Source organism: Crinia signifera, chromosome 2 (genome assembly GCF_055691185.1).
Source record: "Crinia signifera chromosome 2, ASM5569118v1, whole genome shotgun sequence".
Lineage (NCBI taxonomy): Eukaryota > Metazoa > Chordata > Amphibia > Anura > Myobatrachidae > Crinia > Crinia signifera.
Genome location: NC_139218.1, coordinates 363,909,731 through 363,930,743, shown reverse-complemented (window position 1 = coordinate 363,930,743; position 21,013 = coordinate 363,909,731). Strand labels below are relative to the sequence as shown.

Genomic DNA, 21,013 nt, shown 5'->3' with positions numbered 1-21,013 from the left:
GTTGTGTCATTAAACTCATTAGTATGGGTAGCCAGACAGGCGATTAGGCAGTCATGCTTACAGACCCTGAGTTCCTCAAAGCTTTTGGGCCCCTCAGCTGGTCGGGGCCCGGTACGGGTGTCCCTTTTGACCCCCCCGTCGCCTGCCCTGGCTGGTAATAAGGTTGGGGGGAGAGCATTAGAAACTTATAAGGGGGCTTAGGGTTAGGCTGCTGGGTGGGGGGTAAGGTTTCAGCTTACGGTTAGGCATTAAAGGGGAGGTTGGGTTCTGTCCCTCCATCAGGATGCAAGCATTGGTATTCTGACCACTGGTATCCCCACCGCCACTCCTGTATGTATGCCAAAAGGGGTGTGGCCTATATAAAAGGGGCATGGTTTCAGGGGATGCCACAGACTCAGGCCTAACCCTAACCCTGTCGCCTGCCCTGAGTACACCACCCATCAGCTTCAGACTACAGGAAGAGCAGTATACAGTGCCCATACACTGCCCATCAGCCCCTGAGTACTTTAACAGCTGCATACAGAGCCCATACACCATCCATCAGCACCTGACTACAGGAAGAGCTGCATACAGTGCCCATACACCACCCATCAGCCCCTGACTATGTAACAGCTGCATACAGAGCCCATTACACCACCCATCAGCCCCTGACTATGTAACAGCAGCATACAGTGCCCATACACTGCCCATCAGCCCTGACTACAGCAAGAGCAGCATACAGTGCCCTTACACCGACCATCAGCCCCTGACTATGTAACAGCAGCATACAGTGCCCATACACTGCCCATCAGCACCTGACTACAGGAAGAGCAGCATACAGTGCCCATACACTGCCCATCAGCCCTGACTATGTAACAGCAGCATACAGAGCCCATACACTGACCATCAGCCCCTGACTACTGTAACAGCTGCATACAGAGCCCATACACCATCCATCAGCCCCTGACTACAGGAAGAGCAGCATACAGTGCCCATACACTGCCCATCAGCCCTGACTACAGGAAGAGCAGCATACAGTGCCCATACACCGCCCATCAGCCCCTGACTATTTAACAGCAGCATACAGTGCCCATACACTGCCCATCAGCACCTGACTACAGGAAGAGCAGCATACAGTGCCCATACACTGCCCATCAGCCCTGACTATGTAACAGCAGCATACAGAGCCCATACACTGACCATCAGCCCCTGACTACTGTAACAGCTGCATACAGAGCCCATACACCATCCATCAGCACCTGACTACAGGAAGAGCTGCATACAGTGCCCATACACTGCCCATCAGCCGCTGACTACTGTAACAGCTGCATACAGTGCCCATACACTGTCCATCAGCCCCTGACTACTGTAACAGCTGCATACAGTGCCCATACACCGCCCTTCGGCACCTGACTACAGGAAGAGCAGCATGCAGTGCCCATACACCGCCCATCAGCACCTGACTACAGGAAGAGCAGCATACAGTGCCCATACACTGCCCATCAGCCCCTGACTACTGTAACAGCTGCATACAGTGCCCATACACTGTCCATCAGCCCCTGACTACTGTGCCAGCATCATACAGTGCCCATACACCATCCATCAGCCCCTGACTATGTAACAGCAACATACAGTGCCCATACACTGCCCATCAGCCCCTGACTATGTAACAGCAACATACAGTGCCCATACACTGCTCATCAGCCCTGACTACTGTAACAGCAGCATACAGTGCCCATACACCGCCCTTCAGCACCTGACTACAGGAAGAGCAGCATACAGTGCCCATACACTGCCCATCAGCCCCTGACTATGAAACAGCAACATACAGTGCCCATACACTGCCCATCAGCCCTGACTACTGTAACAGCAGCATACAGTGCCCATACACCGCCCATCAGCACCAGACTACAGGAAGAGCAGCATACACTGCCCATCAGCCCCTGAGTACTGTAACAGCTGCATACCGAACCCATACACCATCCATCAGCACCTGACTACAGGAAGAGCAGCATACAGTGCCCATACACTGCCCATCAGCCCTTGAGTACTGTAACAGATGCATACAGAGCCCATACACCATCCATCAGCACCTGACTACAGGAAGAGCTGCATACAGTACCCATACACTGTCCATCAGCACCTGACTACTGTAACCGCTACATACAGTGCCCATACACCACCCATCAGCCCCTGACTACTGTAACAGCTGCATACACTGCCCATCAGCCCCTGACTATGTAACAGCAGCATACACTGCCCATCAGCCCCTGACTATGTAACAGCAGCATACAGAGCCCATACACCGCCCAGCAGCCCCTGACTACTGTAGCAGGTGCATACAGTGCCCATCAGCCCCTGACTACTGTGCCAGCAACATACAGTGCCCATACACCGCCCATCAGCCCCTGACTATGTAACAGCAGCATACAGTGACCATAAGCCGCTGACTACAGGAAGAGCAGCATACAGTGCCCATACATAGTCAGGGGCTGATGGGCAGTGTATGGGCACTGTATGCTGCTCTTCCTGTAGTCAGGTGCTGATGGGCGGTGTATGGGCACTGTATGCTGCTGTTACATAGTCAGGGGCTGATGGGCGGTGTATGGGCACTGTATGCTGCTGTTACATAGTCAAGGGCTGATGGGCAGTGTATGGGCACTGTATGCTGCTGTTACATAGTCAGGGGCTTATGGGTGGTGTATTGGCACTGTATGCTGCTGTTACATAGTCAGGGGCTGAAGGACGGTGTATGGGCTCTGTATGCAGCTGTTACAGTAGTCAGGTGCTGATGGGCAGTGTATGGGCACTGTATGCTGCTCTTCCTGTAGTCAGGGGCTTATGGTCCCTGTATGCTGCTGTTACAGTAGTCAGGGCTGATGGGCAGTGTATGGGCACTGTATGCTGCTGTTACATAGTCAGGGGCTGATGGGCGGTGTATGGGCACTGTATGCTGCTGGCACACTAGTCAGGGGCTGATGGACAGTGTATGGGCACTGTATGCAGCTGTTACAGTAGTCAGGGGCTGATGGGTGGTGTATGGGCACTGTATGCTGCTGTTACATAGTCAGGGGGTGATGGACGGTGTAACAGCAGCATACAGTGCCCATACACCACCCATCAGCCCCTGACTACTGTAACAGCTGCATACAGAGTCCATACACCATCCATCAGCACCTGACTACAGGAAGAGCTGCATACAGTGCCCATACACTGCCCATCAGCCCCTGACTACTGTAACAGCTGCATACAGTGCCCATACACTGTCCATCAGCCCCTGACTAGTGTGCCAGCAGCATACAGTGCCCATACACCGCCCATCAGCCCCTGACTATGTAACAGCAGCATACAGTGCCCATACACTGCCCATCAGCCCTGACTACTGTAACAGCAGCATACAGGGACCATAAGCCGCTGACTACAGGAAGAGCAGCATACAGTGCCCATACACTGCCCATCAGCACCTGACTACTGTAACAGCTGCATACAGAGCCCATACACCGTCCTTCAGCCCCTGACTATGTAACAGCAGCATACAGTGCCCATACACCACCCATAAGCCCCTGACTATGTAACAGCAGCATACAGTGCCCATACACTGCCCATCAGCCCTTGACTATGTAACAGCAGCATACAGTGCCCATACACCGCCCATCAGCCCCTGACTATGTAACAGCAGCATACAGTGCCCATACACCGCCCATCAGCACCTGACTACAGGAAGAGCAGCATACAGTGCCCATACACTGCCCATCAGCCCCTGACTATGTATGGGCACTGTATGCTGCTCTTCCTGTAGTCAGCGGCTTATGGTCACTGTATGCTGCTGTTACAGTAGTCAGGGCTGATGGGCAGTGTATGGGCACTGTATGCTGCTGTTACATAGTCAGGGGCTGATGGGCGGTGTATGGGCACTGTATGTTGTTGGCACAGTAGTCAGGGGATGATGGGCACTGTATGCACCTGCTACAGTAGTCAGGGGCTGCTGGGCGGTGTATGGGCTCTGTATGCTGCTGTTACATAGTCAGGGGCTGATGGGCAGTGTATGCTGCTGTTACATAGTCAGGGGCTGATGGGCAGTGTATGCAGCTGTTACAGTAGTCAGGGGCTGCTGGGCGGTGTATGGGCACTGTATGCTGCTGTTACATAGTCAGGTGCTGATAGGCAGTGTATGGGCACTGTATGCTGCTCTTCCTGTAGTCAGGTGCTGATGGGCGGTGTATGGGCACTGTATGCTGCTGTTACATAGTCAGGGGCTGATGGGCACTGTATGCTGCTGTTACATAGTCAGGGGCTGATGGGCACTGTATGCTGCTGTTACATAGTCAAGGGCTGATGGGCAGTGTATGGGCACTGTATGCTGCTGTTACATAGTCAGGGGCTTATGGGTGGTGTATGGGCACTGTATGCTGCTGTTACATAGTCAGGGGCTGAAGGACGGTGTATGGGCTCTGTATGCAGCTGTTACAGTAGTCAGGGGCTGATGGGCAGTGTATGGACACTGTATGCTGCTCTTCCTGTAGTCAGCGGCTTATGGTCACTGTATGCTGCTGTTACAGTAGTCAGGGCTGATGGGCAGTGTATGGGCACTGTATGCTGCTGTTACATAGTCAGGGGCTGATGGGCGGTGTATGGGCACTGTATGCTGCTGGCACAGTAGTCAGGGGCTGATGGGCACTGTATGCACCTGCTACAGTAGTCAGGGGCTGCTGGGCGGTGTATGGGCTCTGTATGCTGCTGTTACATAGTCAGGGGCTGATGGGCAGTGTATGCTGCTGTTACATAGTCAGAGGCTGCTGGGCGGTGTATGGGCACTGTATGCTGCTGTTACATAGTCAGGGGCTGATGGGCAGTGTAACAGCAGCATACAGTGCCCATACACCGCACAGCAGCCCCTGACTACTGTAACAGCTGCATACAGTGCCCATACACTGCCCAGCAGCCCCTGACTATGTAACAGCAGCATACACTGCCCATCAGCCCCTGACTATGTAACAGCAGCATACAGAGCCCATACACCGCCCAGCAGCCCCTGACTACTGCAACAGCTGCATACAGTGCCCATACACTGCCCATCAGCCCTGACTATTGTAACAGCAGCATACAGTGCCCATACACTGCCCATCAGCCCCTGAGTACTGTAACAGCTGCATACCGAGCCCATACACCATCCATCAGCACCTGACTACAGGAAGAGCAGCATACAGTGCCCATACACCGCCCATCAGCACCTGACTACAGGAAGAGCTGCATACAGTACCCATACACTGTCCATCAGCCCCTGACTATGTAACAGCAGCATACAGTGCCCATACACCGCCCATCAGCCCCTGACTACTGTAACAGCTGCATACAGTGCCCATACACTGCCCATCAGCCCCTGACTATGTAACAGCAGCATATAGTGCCCATACACTGCCCAGCAGCCCCTGACTACTGTAACAGCTGCATACAGTGCCCATACACCGCCCATCAGCCCCTGACTACTGTAACAGCTGCATACAGTGCCCATCAGCCCCTGACTACTGTAACAGCTGCATACAGTGCCCATCAGCACCTGACTACAGGACAGGTATGTGTAAATATTCAACCTACCATCTAAATATAATGTATTCATTTATTTAAAAAAGGTAATCGCAAATAGAAAACAGCATGTCTCAAGAAAAAGTAGAAAAATATATTAGTACATAGCCAAAATCTGACCTAATCGAGATCATGTAGTCCTTGTTTCTATCTTATAATCCTATTTCTAAACAGATGTTCGAGCACACAGAATAAAGCCTTTCAATCCCTTAAACACTGAAACGTAGATCTGAAATGTGAACATTGCATGAAATATTCTGCCGAAAGACATACAATGGTTTGGAAGGAAACTGTAACATTTGGAGACGTCTGTCATTGTTGCAGATTTCTTCGTCTCACCGCGCTGCGCAAAAATAAATAGCTGGAGAGAATACAGAGAGAGCACTTCATCCCAACCACTGTGTCTACACAAGCGGAGAGCCACACAAGAGTGGCCAGGACTTGGATCTCCCTCTGTCACCACTTGCGTCTTGCCATTCTTTGAACATAACAAATACACCAGCCGACATGAAGACAGATATCCCCAACCCCCGCACCCCCTGCTTTTAATTTTTTTTTCTCTTTTTAGGGATTTCAACAGAAGTATTCTTATAACATCTAAATAGCCCCTGTGTCTGTTATCCCGCTGAAGAGGTAAGATGAAAGATGGGGATCTTTTCATGAGATTTAAGACTAATGGTTATTTAGCTTTCAGCGTATCTTAAGTAACCAAACCCTTTAAGTTCAGCGTGGGTCTTCATGCTTACTGCATACGGGCCATTCGAAATATGTCACATCTCAGCTTCTGCCAGTAGCGCCAGGGAATTCCAGTTGGCAATTTACATCATGTGACCGTTCAAAAGCGTTAATGGTAACGCCGGGCCCAACGGACACTCTAACACCCCCTTTGGTGCTAGGAGGGAGTAGAGACGCCGCACTAACAGAGGCGCGAAGAGGAAGGAGCCTGTCTTGGCATGCGTGGATTAATTTTAGATAACTTTTCTCACTGCATCCTATCTATTAGGAAGGATTGAAAGAATTTTAAAGCTGTAAGAACGCGTCCTGAGGTATTAAACCCATATTTGTAGATTCAAGCGCCGTGCATGACTCAAGAATTCCCCTGTCTTTTGTGTTGCTGGCAAATCTTGGCTGATTAGCAGTCGGCTCTTGTAATAATACCTCTTGTGCCGGGGTGGATGAGGAAGCTCTGCAAAAATATTGATGGGAAGGAGACACATATAAACAATACCTATCTTGGCTTATCCGAGATGACAAAGCCAACCCCCCTGCATGTAGAAGAAATAGGCACCAACATGTTTGCGAGTCCCTTTATCAGCTGGGATTCCAAGGTGGGATTGGCACAGAGCCAAGCACAATGTTAGTGGGAGTAGCAGGTCGGTTTTAAACTCTACAGAACACAATCTTCTTTGATACGTTGGGGGGGGGGGGGGGTTTGTAAAGGATAAAACAAAACAAAAAAAAGCTTTCTAGTGCTGCGGGTTGTACTACGTAGGATATAACCTTAAATGAACGCACAGTCTTCCTTTTTACAGATACAGGTCTCTGTGCATATTAAAAGTGTTTAAAATCACAAAAATGTATATGCATTAGCTTTTACATGTATCGCTGCTTACAAGGAACATATGAGAGTTTACAGCGTGACTTTTTAAAGTCAAGTTCCACCCTCAGATGGCTAATTATGTTCTCACGCCCCCGTGCAAACTTGACCACTTTATCTATCATTTCTAGATTCTTTCTGTGCGGTCAGCTTCAGAATCCTGATTGTATTTTGAGAATGTCTACAGTATGTCGACGGTCAAGAGGTAGACATGCATATGGCTGTCACAAAAATGTTGTTCTGAGTTTTTGGGGGATTTTTTTTTTTTTACTTTGACATACTTTACATCCGTGTGGAATTGCAAAGTATGTTGTGAGCACAGTGGTAGCGGACCTCGACCTTATATACCACACTCGTCAGCTTCTTATCTTCAACACACGGGGTGACGGGTGTAGGGAGGCTGAGAAGCATGGTTATGCACCATCGCTCAGCACACATCGCGGTACACCTGTGATGCATACCGTGATGTGCTCTGAGCGATCTGTGCAGAGCGGGGCGTTGACTATTGTTTATAGGCAAAGCCCCGTGATCTAGCGGGAAAGGCAGAGCAAGCACAATCTTTCTCTGCGGGCAATGACAACGTGCAGGACCGCACATCACCGTCGCCCGGGGCTAAGAGATCTAGTGAAAATGGGGTGAAAATCGCCCAGTGTGTATGCCCCTTAAGTGGTTTTAATTTAGTTTTCCGGGAGTATGGCACAAAATAGGACTACAGTTGAAGCCAAGAGAACTTCGCAGACTGTGTCATGTCACAAAGATAAGAAAATATACCTGTTCCCATAACTGAGCAGCCATGAAAACTAAAGCAATATGGTGCATATGTTGCAAATCCTGGAAAGAGATAAGGTGCCAACCAATCAGCTCCTGTCATACAACCACAACCTGTAACAGGTAGAGATGTGCATGACCAGATTCACCCGGATCTCAAAACGGATTGTTATTGGCTAGACGCTGTCACATGTTTTGGCTCCATAACATGTGTCAGCCGGACAGCCAATAAGATCCCGTTTTGAGATCCGGGTAAATCCAGACCTTCACATCTCTAGTTACAGGGCAGTTGGAAGCGAATTGGTTGGTACTTTATCTCTATATATGCTTTGATACATATATATTTCTCTGCACTAAGCCTTGGAGAAAGGTAAAGTGGACGGAGATAATGGGGCAGATGTATTAAGCCTGGTGAAGAGATAGAGTGGAGAGAAAGTGGAAGGTGATAACCCACCAGAAAATATACTCCTACTGTCATTTTTCAAACAGCTGATTGGCTGATGTGTTATCACCTTCCACTGTATCGCTTCACCAGGATTATTACATCTGCCCCATTGTACCAGCCATTAACTGCCATGCTACAGGTTGTGTTTGAAATGTGACAGTTCGTATCTGGTTGGTTGGTGGCTTTATTTCCATTAGGACAGTGATGGCTAACCTTGACACTCCAGCTGTTGTTGAACTATACATCCCAGCATGCCCTGCTACAGTTTTACTATTTGGTTATGCTAAAACTGATACAGGGCATGCTGGGATGTGTAGTTCAACAACAGCTGGAGTGACAAGGTTAGCCATCACTGACATAGACCCTCATGTATGTTAGAAACAAAAGGCAGTGCACTTAAAAGACATCAAGCTGGATATGCACTTTGTACCAGGCGCGAGTCTAAGTGGGACTTATGTCCGAATATGGTCACAATTAGAGGGGCCTTAGCAAACTGAGTGTAAAAAATGTATTCATCTTATGTCTCTGGGGGTGAAAAGTACTAGGCCTTAAAAAGTGATAAAATGGAGAGTGATAAACCACCAACCAATCAGCTCCTACTGTACCTGTCATTTTTCAAACACAGCCTGTAGCATGGCAGTTAGGAGCTGATTGGTGGTTTAACACACTCCATTTGATCACTTTTCAAGCTTAGAACATCTGGCCCTGGGTGATTCCAAGTCAGACAGATCTTAGACATTTGCCCCGATACCAAGAAATGGGGTAATCGCAATGTGAACTGGGGGAAAAGGGCACAAATAGGCACTGCCATGGAAAACAACCACCTTGTGGCACTATAGGTCTTATACTGCACATATTATACATTGCTCAGGCTGGTAAGAATCTTGAGCGGCAAAATACTGCCACATTCACATATACTGGAAACAGCATAATGTCAGTAGTGTGTATGGGGGCGGGGGGCGGGGGGTAGGTGTGATACTTACTGTACACATGAATATAGACATTTGCATTTGATTTGCATATGTACCGTAAATATAAATTAAATGCATCTTCATAACCAATGTATCCAGACCAAGTTTGTAGAACTACAAGTCCCAGAATACCACAACAACTTTCATCAGTTAGGCAAAGCATGCTGGGTGTTGTAGTTTCACATACCCTGGAGAGCCGCAGCTTGTCCAGATCTGGAATAGTAAGTGTATGAAACAACTCTATACCAGTATATATTAAGGTCTCTCTGCTGAGGCAACTAATGACACTGATACTTGTTCCAACCACATATCAATCATCAGCCCAAAAAAACTAAATGTAGAAACCACAGCAAAGAACAAAGCCAGACAAAAGTTAAATATAAATCCAACAATTATTTGCCATCTGGGTCTCTTCAATAATGGCAGAGACAGACAGACATGTGAGTTACGCTGCACCTTCTTATTACACGCTGCCCAGAGCTAGCGAGAATCTTGGGCGGCAAAAGTTTTTTCCCCTTGCCTCTATTTGCCACATCGACACATGCTGGAAACACCTCTGTATGGCACTCGTGGGTCCTACACATGTGCCCAGATTACTGGCTGCAGTGGCAGGAAGAAATATGTCCTAGGGAGGGGCAGCTGCAGATAGGTGTAGCTACTATAAAGAGTCAAAAAGTAACTAGTGATGTTTGCTCATAGTATCCAATCAGATTCTAGTTATTTCTCTACTGTATCCATGAAAATTAAAGACATAGGGCCAGATGCACTAAGCTTCAAAAGTGATCAAACGGAGAGTGATAAACAAGCAACCAATCAGCTCCTGTCTGACATTTTTCAAACATAGGGCAGTATTCAATGCCCTTTTTAGGCATGTGCAGTGAATCCTGTTTAGGATTCGCTGCACATCCGCCGCGTACCGGAGGGCTGGAGCATTCGCTGTCAGCCCTCCTTGTCACCCTATTCAACGCTGCAGGGGCTTGTGGCCCCTGACGGCAATTTTCCTGCCCCAGTGGGGGAGGGCTCTCGGGGACACAGGCAGCACAAGCTGACACCCTCCCCAGGAGAGGTGGCAGGGGCGCGTTGGCGGGAGCCGCTGCACTGGGCCCGCTCATGCATATGTAATGAACGGGACCAGTGTGACGTGAATATCTAATGAGCAGCTCCCCGCTCCCTGCTGGCGAATGTGTTAAAAAAAAAAAAAAAAAATTAAATAAAATAGCATAAATATAAATATACTGATACCCTTTATTTTAAAATATCACTTTCCAGTTCACATTAAAAAGATGTTGAATGCAAAATGGTGAATCATGGCGAAAATCATGCTGAAATCAGTTCCCCATCCTAGCATTGAAGTATTGTATACGTTTTTCTGTGCCTATTCCCAATGAAGCAGCAAGCTCTATTAGGAAACATCCGTGAACAGCACCTAGGATTAACCTTTTTTGGTACTGGTTTCCTAGCACGGCGCACATCGTATGTCATCGCATACAACTAATTAAGGTATGCGATGGGACCCGATTTTCGGGCCCTAAGACCCGCACTGTACAATTTTAATATCGCGTCACATCGCATGCGATTACAATGCGATTTTTAATTGTACAGGCACCCTGATGGGTGATTACTATGTTAAATGCACCCCCATTGTTAACGCCACCCCCACTATCAACGCCAACACGAAGCGTGGCGAGCGGCGGTGGTAAGTGTCCTCCGACCTTTTTATACCCCCACTATCCACGTTGGCGTGGAGTTGATTTTTTATAGTGTGGCGAGCGCAGCGAGCCACCGTGCCCGAATCGTGCCCCGCGGGGGGACGCGGAACACATGTGAAGTAATCTTTGTCCCCTCGCGGGCCTCGCTGCGCTTGCCACACTATATAAAATCAATTTCCACGCCGACGTGGATAGTGGGGTATGAAAAGGTCGGAGGACGCGTACTGCCACCACTCGCGGGCTCGGGTTGCATGCAATGCGATGGAAACGATGGCATAAGATGAAAATCGTGGGCGCCATGCTAGGAAACAAGTACCCCTTTTTGTTCTTTGCCCTGTGGGTGAAAGCTCTAAAGAACTATTTAGATCCCATTGAGAGGGTAAGATAAGAGATTTCACATTCAGCAATAAATACTTTCCGCCAAACAACAGTCCTAATTTCTCCAACTCTTCAGGCAGTAACTGTCAATTCAGGAACTTTGGAAAACTTCCCTCTAAAATAACCCCACCCACAATAGAGGCCTCCTTCCCCACTGACTGTTGGTCACACTTTACAATATCAGCCACCTAACCAGCCCAAGATTTAGCTGGTCAGCTCCAATGGAATAGCAGCTTCAATATCACAATTCCGGTCTCCATTATAAACTAGATGTAGCAGACTTTACACCGATACACTTCTCTAGACACTGTAATACCGGCCACACTTCCAATATCTTTACAGTATATGACAGTTTGTAAGACAACCGCCATGTATTCACTACGTAACAGTTCCTTGCCAATGTATACATTGTACACAACAGACATCTTATTACAGTTTACTACAGGGTTGCCGACTTTTACAGTCTCCTCTCCGGGAAAACCCCAGAGAAGAGACGACTGTCAACATCACTTCTAGGGGCGGGGCCTGATGGAGACATCATCAGTCCCTGCCCCCAGTAATGCAAATACCGCAATATGCGGGTCTCCGATGAGGGAGCGGGGCTAAATATGTGCAATTTGCATATTTATCCCTGCCCCTTCCACCGGAAAGCCGCGAATCGCGGCAATTTAACGCTTCCGCCACCAGGTACATGGGGGGGGGGGGTGTAGGGGACCGCCAGAATCCGGAAGGGTTGCGCACCTTTCCGGGGGGGCTGGGAGGGGGACCAGATTTTTGGGATCCCCCCAGCCATTCCTGGTTTACTACAGTCTTCACGATGGGCCTGACTTTGCCTCTGAAGTAATATTAACTACATTCATCTGCTTCTTCTTTATAAATCTGTCAGTGCATTCATGTACCGAAAATGACTGGTTTCTGTTTATTTGAGTTATTCCGTTATAGCACAAACATAATAAAAACTAAAACAAAAACAAAAATAACAAAAACAGCACCATAAAAGAATGCAGCCATTTTAACTGGACGTGCCCTTCCTACAAGTTCTATAGACTAATCTCTTTAAATGCTCTGTAAGAGGACAAGAGAACGGAGGACCAATGGTCATGGAATAGTTTGTCTCTCCTGCAGCGGGGACTCCCAGTACAAGAAATAAAGACAAACACATGGCTCTTGTTATGACACGAGGACAAAGACAAAACAAAACAGAAAACAATAGAGAGAAAAAAAAGGCCCAAACAAAAAAGGACCACACTTGTGTCTTTATAGAACATACAGAGAAAACTATGTGTAATTAAATTACATAGTTGACAACATTGTGTTTGTTGACATTTGACACATTTACATCCTGTCCATGTCAACATTCTGAACAGCTCCCTCTCAGTATTGGAGTTGATGTTTTTGAAAGGGAGAATGTAAGATGGAAAAGGGACATTATTATCACTAAGTAAACATCACAGGCGAGCATACCTCCCATATGTCCCAATTTTAACCAGACAGTCCTATTTTCTTGAAACTGTTCCATTGTTCCCACTGGGTTAGTAGTGTCCCGTGGTTGGAAGGGGAGTGAGGAAACCCCCTGTCACTTGCTGCAATGAATAGACCGGTTTGACAACCATAATTGGGGTGTGAGCTACTCAAGAAAAATGAAACCTCCTCTAGAGCTACTAAAGATGTTTTTAGAAAAATTTGCTAATTTCTTATGTGGTCTGTGTAACTGTCTGGCGGAATTCCAAAGGATACCCTCTCCATCTCGCAGTGACTCCCATCTACCTTCCCACTTATCTGGGAGAGTCAGCTGTCCTGTCAGTCGTTTCCGGTGGTGCATCTTTGTGGGTCCCGGAGCAGTGTCCTCTAGGCTATGGGACACTGACACTAGATCCTTTTGCGGCTGCCGAAGGCTTCCGGGTTCTCGATTCCTGCCTTGTGGTGCCTCCCATTGGGGGAGATCCTCTAAACTAAAAATGCGGTAAAAATCTCGTTATCGGACTTTTACCGCATTTTGGGATGCTCTAAACATCCCCCGCCGGGTTACCGCTTTTGCTGGTGATGCCCGTAGAAGCCTATGGGCTTCTACCGCCCCGCACCGGCCCCCACTGCCCCGTACCGACCCCCCCTCACCTGAGCTGTGCTACCTGAACCTGTGACCTCCTCCTCCCTGCACTCTGATCCTCCTCCGGGTGCAGGGAGGAGGGGAGAGCCAGCCCCCGCCGCAGCAGCAGCACCAGGTAAGGGAGGGGGGGGGGGGAGCCGCCGGGACTCGCTGACTCACCGCAAAGTACAGCTCTTAATGCAAGAGCTGACTACCACTACCATGCACTGGACTTTGCAGGCCCTATGACATTCACTTTGCGTGTCTGAGCAATGCCTTTGTGCACTGGTGGATCCACTCTCTCAACCAGAACACCAATCACAACATCGACTCCTTGAGCAGCACCGGCCTGGTGCCGAGTTAACAGTACTTTGAAACCTTCTTTAGATATGGCAACTGTGGCTGTTATGCTGCAAAAATCGTAGCCGCATGCTGAAACATGCCCACGAAACATGAAATCATGCCACCTCCCAGTCTCCAGCCTGAACCACAAAAACCTTATACCCAATAGCAGTGATGCCACATGCAAACACTTTAGTTCTTATGTGTGTAGTGAGGGCTTCCTAGACTTTCGTGGATGTGCAGTAGCAATTAAAACCTGCTAAACCGGGTAAACAGCTGTACTGTGACCACCACAGAATCATGCCCAATATCTTAACAGCACACTATAATAGAACAAAAATGTACCTGCAAAGTAGCCGTCTTGAAATCCTTCGTGCCAAGAATCTTTTGCAGCTACAAAAAGAACAAAAATATTGTTAAGAATAGAAACCATACTGTACATGCCTTATTTGTTTGAAGGCACCAAAAGTGGCAGCAAACATCTGCAATAGGAGCTGGCCATAATTTATACACGGTCTCAGATTTGTTACTATTATCAAAAGAACGACAAACAAAAAAAATGTATTTCTAAAATACAGTAAATGTGCATACACACTGTACAATTTTTTTGACCACTTTGGTTGAAAGACATTTCCATTGAACCCAGTGTCCTGGACGAAAGATGTTGACAAAAGATATTGTCAACAAACAAACGATGAATGATGATGCGCGTACCCGCCAGTTGTTCATCAAGATTGTTCGTCAACTGTGCATGCAGCTCAATTTGAATATCTTTCAAAAAGAGCCTATAAACTGTAGCTAGATCTTTCTTCTTTCGTCTGTCGTCAATATTTTTCGTCAACATCTTTAGTCCAGGACACTGGGTTCAATGGAAATGTCTTTCAACCAAATTGGTCAAAAAAATTGTACAGTGTGTATGCACCCTAAGGATTTGGCCAAAGTTTATATATTTTCATTGCCGTGTAATGTGTATTTAGACTGAGAACATTATGTTCAATATACAGTAGTGCGTGTCCAGAGTGATAAATTATGTTTATTACAATCTGTTTCCACAAAAGGTGAGGTTTTGCATAGCATTCATCCACAGCAAGCGTGCCGGGCAGTGGGCACCCCCACAGCAAGCATGCCGGGCAGTGGGAACTCCCACAGCAACCACAAGAGCTAAAGGAACAGCCAATCAGTTCCTAACTGTCATGCTACAGTTTGTGTTTGAGAAATTACATTTATGGGGTGATTGGGTGGTACATTATCTCTCTTTAACACCCTCCACTGTATCTCTTGTTAAGGCTTAATACATTTGGCCCTGAGTAGCTGGCCATACATCTACACTGATTGTCAGATCTGGCTGGTTGGAACAAAAAACTGGTAGTATCTGAATGACAGGTTTTGGCAGTTTTCCAGCATTTCAAAGCAAATGGTCAACTGTCATTTGCTCACATTCGTAACCAGGTTTTTGTTCCAACCATCCAGATCTGCCAATAAATCTATAGATGTATGGCCAGCTAAAGTTCTGCGGTGTATATTTTTGCTTTACATTTTTACAAAAAAAATGATATAACTAATGTGCAGTCAACTCTAGGCAACACTTTCGTTCCAGCATCACCGTTAAGTCAGTTTTCAATAATGTCCCACAGTATGTTACAAAATAAATATAACAAAATATGATCATCGATACATGCAAATAAAACTCACATACCTTTTTGGGCCAGTCTCATTCCTCAAAGGCCAGCAAAAATAAAATAGTTGTGGGTCAACAGCATTATACAAGCAGATTTCTGTTATACAGGTTTTTATTGTCAAAAGTTTTTTTCAAACTTATTTAGAAATGGAAGAATTTCAAAGTGTATCTGATGCACATTCTAAAGATTTAAAAGCATAAGATGGTACTTGTGGATTATCACGGCTCCCATCGCATTCCATATATAGTGGCATGCGATTTTGACCGATTTTTGACGTTTTTTGTCAAAATCGTATGCAATCGCATCGCATGCGATTTGATCGCATACGATTTTGCACTGAAAAGCATCCAAATGCATTGGAATTAGTATTAAACATGTTCAATGGCCCCCAAATGGCATTTTTGAGGCTGTACCACCCCCACTATCAACGCGAACCCGAAGCGTGGCGAGCGCAGCGAGCCCGCGAGGGGTGGCGGTACGGGTCCTACGACCTTTTCATACCCCCACTATCCACGTCGGCGTGGAGTTGAGAATAGAAAGTGTGGCGAGCGTAGCGAGCCACCGAGCCCGAAGCGTGGCGAGCCCCGCGAGGGGACGCGGACACCTGTAAAGCCCGTGAGGGGACGCGGACACCTGTGAAGGTATCCGCGTCCGCTCGCCACACTTCGGGCTCGCTGCGATGCGATTTTTTCGCATACGACGGCCATCGTGGGAGCCGTGATAATCCACAAGTACCCATAAGATTTATAATATACTGTATGTGGTTATTCTCTCCTCTTAAACATATTGTTTTTTTATTTTTTAAGACTAATGTTTAGACAAAATGTTAGACAAAGGTTCGGCTCACAGGACCACAGCATTATTCCCCTGAAAGAGAGTGCTTCAGGACTAGCCATTGGAGTGGATTTAATCCTTGGAGTGCCAACATCTGTGAGAGATGTGCTAATAACACCAGCGTCGCTCACATTTGTTATACAAATTCTAATAAAAAAAAATGTTACGCATTATATTTCCTATATAAAAAGGTAAACCTTACAGGTCATTTTGATGAATAAGAATGTTTGCTTGCCAATTTTTACACCAATTTTGACAAATGCACTTGGCACTCAAAGGGATAATATAAACGGACAATTCTAAGGAATAATTACATAAGCGGTTTTCTACATTTGATTGGTGTACATAAGTCTGTTGTCATTTATTATACTTTATAGCTTTTAAACTACACTATATGTTTTTGTTTTCTTTCTTTGCAAAGAAAGATGCCATCCATGCTTTTGAGGAATACTTGTTTTTTTTCCTCTTGGCATGAGAAAAATTGAAGATAATGAAAACTAATATTATATTTTATATATATATATATATATATATATATATATATTTTTTTTTTACAAGGTCTATTTTTACACATTTGTCTCTCTCATCTCTTAACCTTTTTTCCTCCTCTTTCCCATTTGTGTATGTCTCATCTTCCCCTGTCTCTCTATCATGTGTTACCCCTCTTTTGTCCATCATATCGGTCCTCATCCCTCATTTCCTTCTTTTATAAATACTGTGGAAACCAAAAGCTGTGGTAAAATGCGTTCGGGAAATACACTGTCTACGGGACATTATCCTGTTATTTAGCACTTGCACATCACAATGTAAATCATTATTACCAACACATCAGCATGGTCTCATTCAGTAATTATGATTATAAAGTTTGGCAGTCTAGAACTACAGTTAATGTTTCTGCTTTGTTTTATGATCTGTAGCAACATTTTAAAGCAAAACTTTGTACAAACGAGAACATTATGTGAATACATTGTTTATACAATCACAGTGCAGAAAAATACGAGCAACACTTAATCCCATTGTGATTCTCCGTCCCCATGCACATAGAAAGAAGTTGCAGAAAAAGAGATTAATATGTTGTTTGTTTTTCTTCTAGTTTTTATTCAAGTATCCTCTTTCATACTTGGTCTGTACCAGCACATTTTTTTTTTTTTTTTACATAGAATTGTTAGTACTTTGTACTGTTCCGCCATTGTTCCAATTGAATTCAAACGTTTTCTTTTGTGAACACTTGCTTCTACTATTTTATGTAGTAAACTGGACTAGTTAACTTTACTAAAAATAAAAAAAAAATAGTAAAAATCAGCTCATATTTATTCATATTTTTATTTTATTAAATCCTTGCAATTGAGCATATTACTTAAAATGCTGCAAAGTTAAAATTAAACACCAGTGGTTCCCAAACATTTTTGAACCATGACGCCCTAGAGTAATCAGAATTATTTTCACGGCAACTGTAGGCCAAAAGTTTTTTTGAGAGATTTAGAAAAAATATTAAATAAACTAAATTGTGTTTATAGGTCAACCTTAGGGTCAGTTGTGTGGTGAGGGACAGGGTTGTCCGCCACCATCTCTGGATTTGCCTATTAAATGATTTGTCCTGAACCACCAATCCAAGGTACCCCAGGGTGCCACGGCAACCACTGGGGTAACCACTGTTATATGCCAATGTTCACCTCTTCAGAGATACCTATATTTAAACTGTTTTGCCAAATGGAAAGGCAGAAAAAGGTAATAAGGCCCATAGTTCTTATCATCATCATTGTGGCAGAGGCCCCACTTCTGACACCAAAGCGTCTTTATTCCGAGTCTTTTTACACCCGTACAGTTCAGAGCGTTGGGAACAATTATTTTAGTACCTCTCTCTCAGTGAAAATAAACTGTTCCCAATAATTTAGTAAAGCAGTGGTTCCCAAACTGTGTGCCTAGGCTTCCTGGGGTGCCTTGGGACACTTGCAGGGGTGCCTTGGATTAGTGGTCTAGAGGGAATTGAAATTTTGGTCAATGTAAAAGGCAAAAACATTGCTGGTGGGCTACCAATAATAAAATATGTGGACAAACAGAAGTTAATCCTGTCCCTCACTCATAAATAAACCCATGTATGATATACAAATCAATTTACAAAATAAGAAACTTTTGGACTAGGGGTGCCGTGATTTTAAAAAGTTTGGGAACCACTGTAGTAAAGCCTTGCATTGTCTCTTGGTTTTGCGATGAGATCTAGTGCAAAAAGTATATGCTGCATCGCAAAACCGAGATGCGATATTGTATACAATAATTGTAACGTGTATGAGCCCCTTAAGGACTGTTCGATATGTAACAATAACTGGTTCCTTCCCAATTTCCGTGTCAAACCAATTACCATGCGTGGGTGCGAGTCACGGTGGCAGCACTTTACAGTGACCCAAACTCATGCAAAAGTACTCACTGTCCTACAGGCAGGACCGGCGCTACCCACTCAGCAGAGGATGCAGTGCAGGGAGGCGCCGGACAGGAGAGGTTCTGCATCTTCTGCTGCTGTCCTGTTGTTGCTGGCTGCTCCTGGGCCTGTCACACTATCTGTTAGGCAGCAGAAGCGCAGGCAGTTTGAAGTATCTCCCAACCCCCCTGCTACAGCATGGAACCCATGGGTGATGGGCAGACCTACCTGCGGGTGATGGGCGAAGCTACCCATGGGTAAGGGGGCGGGTCTACATGACGCCAGACCAGGGCTGCTGTTTGATAAAGAAGAGAAGGAGATCCGGCCAGCCATACCATACCCTCCAACTGTACCGATTTAGCCGGTACAGTACCGTTTTTTAATGGTCTGTACCGGCTAAATCAGACTGTACCGAATGTACCGCTTTTTGATAGGCAGCTCCTCCGTCTCTGGGAACTGTAGTTTTCTTCTATTACACTGCTGGCTGCTCTTTGTGTGTGAGTGGCCTGATAGACTACATTTCCCAGGTAGCACTGCAGGGGGACTCAGCGGGACGGCCGTCCTCCCCTTGCATAGTGATTTCTGCCCCGGAACCCCTGCACCACGTCTCCGTTTCCAGGGGAGGGCAAAATGTGCGCACACCACAGCGCAAAAGGGGATCGCCGATACAGGGCTGATAGCCGGCTGAGGAGGGTAAAGGAAGTGGGGTGGGCGCTGCTTACATGATACCCGGCTCATCCTGGGGCCCCGGGTACATGGTGTGAATGACGCCAGTCCATATTCGGAAAGGGGATGTGGCCACAACCCCTTTTCCACTGACACGCCCATTTGGCCACGCCCCTTTTCGGATGTGCACCGATTTCTACCCTCCAGATGTTGGAGGGTATGCCATACTAGTTTGCCAGGCAGGTGAAAGGACAGTGAGTGTGAGTATATGCATTATATGAAAAACTGGTACTACTGGAGGCATTATGTATGGAATGCGGTCATTTGGTCTACAGCATTATGGTCGACAGTCATTAGGTCGACATGGGAAAAGGTCAACATGGTTCTAGATCGAAAGGTCATTAGTTCGACATTGTCTAGGTCGACAGTCAACATGGGGTTTTTCAGTTTTTTGCACCGACATGTGCCGATAGGCAGTATTTCATGCCCTACCATCCACTAGGGTGTGGTGGGAGAATAAAATAGTGTGCCGAGCGTAGCGAGGCACCGTGCCCAACGCATTGCGGGTGCAGCGAGCGATGTGAGGGGATGCGGTGCACTTTAAACTGTGTCCATGTCAACTGTGTTGACATTCAGGTAAAAAAACTGTGAAAAAACCCATGTCGACCTTTTGACTGTCGACCTAGAAAATGTCGAACTAATGACCTGTCGAACTAACGACCTTTTGACCTAGAACCATGTTGACCTTTTCCCATGTCGACATTTTCCCATGTTGACCTAATGACTGTCGACCATAATGCTGTAGACCAAATGATCCCAACCCTTATGTATAAGTTCTGCTATTACTGCAGAGGTTATATATAAACAGCACTACTACTGTGAGCATAATGTGTATACTCAACATTACTGTTGCAGGGATTATGTGTGTAAGTAATGTCACTACAAAGAGCTGGTAAGTGCAGTGGAGTGGCGCCAAGCCAAAGAGTCACTGCCCCTGGACCCCAGCGCCTATTAAAAAAAAGAGTTGGGGAGACAGAAATTAACAATGGTCCACCAAGGATTCACACCCAAGTCTTATGCGGTCTGTAGGATCCCAGGGATATTAATGATAAACACAATATCTTTTACCTTAAAAAACTCTCTCTTGTCAACCTGCTCATTGCCATCAGTATCCAGCATCTGAAACGCAATTTGGAATCCAACTTGCGGCTCTGAAATAAAGCAACAGCTATATAAGAAATAAAAACTACATAAAAAAGTCAGTGATTGGATAATAAACAATATATACATATAAGCTATAGATTTTTCAAAGAACTTCACTATATTCTTAATAATGGATAAAAAGATGTAAGGCCAGCATTAGGGGAGGACAAGAAAGGCATTTGTCGAGGTTACATTGCGAATGTATGAATCTCTGCAAAATGGTTTACGGAGCAGTGTGTGGGTATTTAATCACTTTAATCACATCATTCTCTGCCTTATAGCGGCTATGATCCAGGTAATTTGTCTATTCTTTTGTGAAAGCCAAGACTTGAGTAACAGTTTGTGTATTCATCGGCA

General features: G+C 46.1%; 1 protein-coding gene across 1 annotated transcript in view; it reads right to left on the bottom strand.

Moving 5' to 3' along the window:
• The window catches only part of MICU2 (mitochondrial calcium uptake 2), a 442,330-nt gene that overhangs the window by 212,679 nt on the left and 208,638 nt on the right, over nucleotides 1-21,013 (bottom strand). The window contains exons 6-7 of the mRNA XM_083169921.1: nucleotides 20,582-20,664; nucleotides 14,204-14,251 (exon numbers count right to left, since the gene is read on the bottom strand). Of these exons, the coding sequence (XP_083026047.1) occupies nucleotides 14,204-14,251; nucleotides 20,582-20,664 (131 nt within the window). The remainder of the gene's footprint in view (nucleotides 1-14,203; nucleotides 14,252-20,581; nucleotides 20,665-21,013) is intronic.